This window comes from Diorhabda sublineata, unplaced genomic scaffold (genome assembly GCF_026230105.1).
Source record: "Diorhabda sublineata isolate icDioSubl1.1 unplaced genomic scaffold, icDioSubl1.1 Dsub_141, whole genome shotgun sequence".
Taxonomy (NCBI): domain Eukaryota; kingdom Metazoa; phylum Arthropoda; class Insecta; order Coleoptera; family Chrysomelidae; genus Diorhabda; species Diorhabda sublineata.
The window spans coordinates 1-6,544 of record NW_026614069.1 but is presented as its reverse complement, the minus strand read 5'-3'; the positions used below and the strand labels follow the sequence as shown (position 1 = coordinate 6,544).

The 6,544-nt window shown below is 34.0% G+C and overlaps 2 protein-coding genes across 2 annotated transcripts; both read right to left on the bottom strand.

The window, feature by feature from the left end:
- Positions 1-914: 914 nt before the first annotated feature.
- On the bottom strand, positions 915-3,099 carry LOC130452083 (uncharacterized). Its single transcript, XM_056791407.1, has 2 exons — positions 3,079-3,099; positions 915-3,035 (listed from the first exon to the last, which is right to left on the bottom strand). Exons 1-2 carry the CDS (start codon positions 3,097-3,099, stop codon positions 1,011-1,013), a joined length of 2,046 nt encoding a protein of 681 aa, XP_056647385.1. The 3' UTR covers positions 915-1,010.
- A 1,050-nt stretch (positions 3,100-4,149) lies between these two features.
- LOC130452085 (uncharacterized) lies at positions 4,150-5,569 on the bottom strand (the record flags this gene model as incomplete). The annotated part of the gene is made up of 1 exon (XM_056791409.1): positions 4,150-5,569. A coding segment is annotated over one exon (1,347 nt), but the record flags the coding sequence as incomplete, so codon positions are not given.
- Between the last annotated feature and the right edge of the window lie 975 nt (positions 5,570-6,544).

The following is a 6,544-nucleotide window of genomic DNA, read 5'->3' as shown; positions in this document are numbered from 1 at the left end:
ATGAAATTAAGATCGGTCTTCCTTAAAACAAAACTTACATTTTAGTAAAGCTAGAAACTTGGAATTCTGTAATTTTCGTGCACACTAAAAGACTAACCACGGGTATTATATTCCTGTTAAATTATATGGGGGTGAAATTGGCAACCCTTACTTTATTTCATATAAAATCTTTTTTCAAGACGAAATTTCATGCAATTAAATATTTTTTGTTAATTTTTTTCACAAAACCAATAGCCACAGAGAGAAAAAGACTTCAATTTATAATTTTTTCAATAAATGTTGTACGATTCATATTAATTGCTGGAAATAACGACCAAATGTTTTGTATGATATTGAGTGCGATGTCTTTAAGTAGTTCAGAGAGATCATTTTTGAGAAAACTGGTGTAATAATTTTATTTGATTCAATTAGGTTACCTTTACAGAAGCAATCCATATGTTCACTGAAAAAACATTCTCTATAATTCTCGTCTGCTCACACGTGATTATTGATGTATATGTGACTCGTTCGTACTCAATACATTATTTAAAAATTAAAAATTTACTCGCATTTCGTGTATTTCACAAAATATAACTATATTAGGTTAGGACACATTTTTAAGTTTAAACGGCGATCGCAGACTGATTCCACTTCTGAATTATAGGTTTAAAGATTTCCTGCACTTTTTTATTTATTTAAAAGATCTATAAATTTATTTTCATTGTTTTATTTAAACAAAAACAATGACCAATTCATTCGATAATGATAAATCTTCCCTCCAATTATTGACAAGTGACGTACATTTTCTTCTTTTTTGATTCTTACTTGTCTTAAATTTTTAGGAACAACGTTGCCATTAAAAAATCAGTTACATACATACAAGCGAAACTAATAAAAGTAGAAAAAAATTGATTTTAGGTTAAAAAAGAAGACTATTACTATAAAACGGATTTTATTTTTTATAATTTACATAATAAATTTAAAATATGGTTATAAAATTCAAATTTTATTTTAGAAAACTTATAAATATTTTACTTTTTTTTATAAAAAGGGTTCAAACTTGTAATACTTGGACTCAAAGTGGTTGAAAAACTGATCGGTGATTGAGTTGAAGATCCACAAGGTGAAATAGATGACGATTGTACCACTGGTGCTATAGTTGATTGTTCGATTAGATCGGAATGTGATTGCCTACCTCCGATTGATACAAAATTATCTATAGCGTTATTAGAAATAGCGTTAATTTCAACTTGTGGTCTTGGAGTACTATACACCAAAGGCGCGCTGTTAATTCCGTAATTTAAACCCAAATCAGTGAAAGATTTAACGGTACTTTGACTAACTGCACTTTCTATTGGAGATTCGGTGCTAGTACCGAAGCTAGAAACAACAGATTGTTGACTTAGATTCGATAGAGATTGGAAAGTACCTCGAGTAACGTCATTTCCCAACGCAGACTCAGTAGTGGTACTGAAACCTGGGATGACAGATTGTTGCAAAACTGCTCCGTTTGATATATAATCAGATTTGGGCACGGATTGAATTTGGTCGTAATTCAAACGGAGATTCGCTAAAGATTGTAGAGGTAGTTGTCCCCGAAGGCCTTGAGTGACTTCATTCCCTAACGTCGACTCAGTAGTGGTACTGAAACCCGGGATAATGGATTGCTGCTGCAAAATTCCTCCGTTTGATATATATTCCGGCTTAAATAGGGATTGGGATTGAATGAGACCTTGACCATAATTCACACCGATATCTGGTAAAGATTGAACCCGAGGACCTTGAGTGACGACATTACCCAAAGTCGAGAAAGTTGACTCGGTGGTGGTACTAAAACCAGGGATAACGGATTGCCCCAAAAGAGCTCCGTTTGTAATATATTCCCTACCGAATTGCAGATTTTGCAAATTTGCTTTTTGCTGTGCTTGTACTCTAGTGATGGCGTGTTGTGCTTCTTGATCGTTTTTATATTTAATGAAAACTACTTCCGGTTTGTTGGGTGTGACCGCAGGAGGTGATTTCACCACTATATTCTGGTGGTCTTCCGGTTTCTTCACCAATACGTAGACAACCGTTTTTTCGGGAGATTCCTTTTTTGGTGGAGTTATCTCGATTGTTCCTAAAGATGGAGCGGCTGGAGCTTTAATGAAGATCAGATTAACGTTCTTTTTATCGTCTTCGAAATAAACTCTAGGTTTAACGGGTTCTGGTTCTTCGGGGGCGGCGAAGAAGTAAACGTTTTTCTCCACCTCCGGTCTTTGACTTTGGGTGTCGAAAAAGCCTTGCGGCAAACCGCTGTCGATATTATCGATTGATACGGTATCGAAATTTTGCTGTGCGAGAAATTGGGGTACGCCGATGCTCGATCTATCGAACTGATTCAAATATTGGTTTAAGGGAAGAGGTGATTGAGTAGAACTGACGAATTCGCTGTTAAGACCGTCTAAATTGAAAGTTGAAGACAAAATACTGGGATTAGGTGTGGAAGAAATGATAGATTCGAAACCGTTACCAGATAAAAATCCGTTACTAGTGTTTGGCAAAAAGAAAGAATTGAAATTTTGATTTAAGATAGCAGGTGCTGGCGTAGAACTAACGAATTCACCGTTTAGGCCGTTTAAAGTTGATGAAAAAATTGTGGGTTTAGGGGTAGATGAAATGATAGATTCAAACGCGTTTCCATCTATTCCACTTGATAGAAATTCGTTGTTGAATCCGAGCGGTGAAGAACTCGACGAAACGAACGCAGTATCTAGTGGCGAAGGAGTCGATGAAACGAACGCACTATCTACTGGCGAAGGAGTCGATGAAACGAACGCACTATCTAGCGGCGAGGAAGTCGATGAAACGAACGCACTATCTAGTGGTGATGGAGTCGATGAAGCAAACGCACTGTTCAGTTCTATTGGTGCAGGAGTGGAAGTTGAGAAAAAGCCTCCATTGAATGGAGCTTGTGATGATCCGAATGGATTTGGTTTTACGTTTTGATATTGGAATCCCAAAGGTAGATTAGAAGGGATGAATGCGGCTCTTGTGGTAGCTAATATAGCTAAAATCTGAAAATAAATAATAATTATAACAAATTTTTCCAATATTTACTTCAAAGTAAAACTTATGCATCGGTAAATATACTAAGAAAAAACTTTTTATGTGTGTAAAATACGTTGCATTATTAATTTTCGTATACATAACCTCACATAGAACTAAATTCTAATAATATGGGTCTGCAAACATAACCTTAGAATTATTCATCCTATATAATAATTCAAGAAATTTTAATTTGCAAAAAAATTCGAGCCAATATTGATTTAATTGAAATTCTGACTTCATCGATAAAATATATAGACAAAAAAAAAACCAATTTCCATTACAAAGTAATAGAATTTGAATATATTTCAATAAATAACACAATATGTAACCTATTTTTTGGTCACCGTCAATAAATAGCCTCGAAAACGAAATATATATGTAAATAAATTTTAAAAATAACTATTCATTAAATTCATTTCGTATATAAGCTTTAAAAAAATAGATTATCTAGTGATACGGTATACGGCCGAGTAGACACTACCAGACAAGGATACTAAGAGGGGAACGATGAAAGCAAAACACTCAGTAGTCAGTTACTAACCGTGGATTAATGATGATGTGTTACAATTTATACTAATAATTATTAAAAACCGTATGTTTATTATAATTGATTTATATAAGCGTTATTAAAGTGTTGTGATTAACCTCCTCGAACAAGATTATATATTACAAGTAACTGTTATTTATAAACTAGTTTCTAATAATAACTAGATCATCTCAACCTAATGCATCTAGATATCGAAATTATTAAAAAACGAAGATTTAACACAATAGCATCAATAAAAAAGAAGAAAATAGATTCTAATACAAAATAATACCGAATATTGTTATGATTTATACGACAAAATAGTAGTTTAGAAGCGATATTAAGACGTTTATACATAATTTTCTAGTTAAATAAAATATATACGTTACCCGTGCAGTAAAAATATATTCTATTTGAATCACCCACAAGTATTACGTTGCTGACGAAGCGATAGGTAAAAGGCAACTACGTTGCGTTACGCAAGAAGTTCTGTGTATAAAAGACAGGGACGTACTCATATATTTATGTTGTTGGCATAAATTAAAACAAATATATTATTATTAAAATAAATTTATTTATATAACGAAACACAAAATCTATCCAAAGTATATTAATATGTTAAATAATTCACATTTTATTGAAAAACAAATGGAAATTCGATATATTGGGTCTTCCTATTCTAGGTGATTTATTCGAAGGAACCCACGATCTTTTGAATGGTGATGAAGTTGTTACCGATGACTGCTTATTACCAATCGCGATAACGTTATTTACGTTTTCATTATTGGTAAATTCGTTGACCGAAACTTGTGGCGTCGAAGTTGTGTAAGACAACGGCGCGTAATTGAAAGATTTTCTTTGAGTGACGTCATCTAGTGGTGAATCGGTTTGTTGTACGGAAACTTCCGAATTATAATTTGGTATCAATTGTTGTTGTGCCGTTTGGAATTGAACTGGTGGTGGGGCTATTGTGGTAGTGGTATATTCCAACGGGACGTTGTCGAATCTATAATTTGAAAAATATTGTTGATTGACTTCGTTCTCCTCGGTTTGGTAAGTTGATTCGGTGGTGGTACCGAAATCATTTGCTTGTAAATTCGGAATATATTCTCCACTAGGTCTCGCGTTCAATATTTCTTGCCCAACTTCTTGATTTTTTATATAAGCGTCGTGTTGAGCTTGCACCTTATTTATATGTTGTTGGGCTTCTTCTTCGTCTTTATATTTTATGAAAACAACTTCCGGTTTACTAGGTTTAACTACCGGGGCGGGTTTGACAATAATTTTTTGTTGTTCTTCCGGTTTTTTCACTAAAACGTATACGATGGTCTTTTCCGGCGACTCTTGCGCCGGCGCGGTAACTTCGATCGTGCCCAAAGACGGGGCGGATGGAGCTTTTATGAATACTACGTTCACTTTTTTTTTGTTTTTTTGAAATTGTATTCTAGGTCGAATAGGTTCCAATTCCCTGGGGGCGACGAAAAAATAAATACTCTTTTCCGGTTTTTGTGTTTCGATAACATCTTCCGATATCCCGAATGCGTCATTTAGAGAACCGCCGCTGGTGGTACTTTCTATCGTTACTGAATTGTAGTCTCCTAACCTCTGAGGGATTTGTTGCGCGAAGCTATTCGAGTTCGTGTCGATGTTTATTAATTGAGGATTACCGGAGACGAATTGGGGCACTAGAAAGGTATTGAAATTCGGATTTTGAAGATTTAGTGCAGGATTAGAGTCGCCGTATTCACTATTTTGATTTAGAGTTGATACATATTCGCTTCGGAATCCGAGAGGTGAGGGAGTCGACGAAACGAACGCGCTATTTAGTTCTGTGGGTGTAGTGGTGGTTGGAATAATTCCATCATTAATATTTGACGTTTCAAATGGAATCGACTTCTCGTTTCGATAGGTATTTCGACGAGGCACGTTAGAAGAAAGGCATTCAGCTCTTGTAGCGACTGTTATAGCTAAAATCTGAAAAGAAATACAAAATTTCAATTGTCAGTTTACAATCGTCAGGCAATACTCTAAGGCATTAACTAGTTCAAGAAATTGATATAAAAACTTCAAAAACTTGCTTACAATTACTGTATTCCAAATTTCCGTTATGCAGTAAGATAATTAAAAAAATCACCTTCAATTATTTTTGTCAATTGCGGACATTTCTATAATCACTTTTAGGTAATTAATATAAATCGTCTGCTCTTCCCCCAGTTGTGGTACTCCCAGGCCGGTTCCGTGATCCATTCGTATAGAACTTTAGCACCACAATAAATTTCTAAAATCTTATAAATAGCATCCAGTAGTTGTTTATCATCTTCAAACACAGTTTGTATTGTATGAAGACGGTAACTAGTTACCGAAACACATAAATTTTGTTTTAGATTAACATCAACGATATCCAAGGATCCTTGTTGCGATCCAGTTTTTATTTTAAATAAGATTTACTAAAATTAGAAGTTTACTCAATACCTTTTACATTCCGATAAATATCCACCTCATTTAAATAAAATTTACTATAAATTAATGATAACTTTCACTTGATTCTTGATATTTATTATCTTCTATCCAAGTAGACCCATATTTTGTTATAAACTTGTACTCATTTAAGAAGACATCCTGTATGTTCAATAGTCCACTCCTCACGTTGCCAATTTACATATGTATCTTCTCTAAAGATTCCATGATACTTTTTGACATTTCACAATGACAAATTTCAAATAGAAAACAACTTACCTGTTTATTTTTTTACATCTAATAATAATTAGATGAAACCAGTTTATATAACACTGATGATACTTAATTTTTATCAATTAGTATATCTCTCTTGGGAGACCTTCACATATTTAAAGAACCAAAGGTCGTCCAGATCGGTAATTTACGACATTTTTTTATTTTGAGACAATTTAACAAATTGAGATTTTCAATTCGGATTAGGATGAGTCCAAG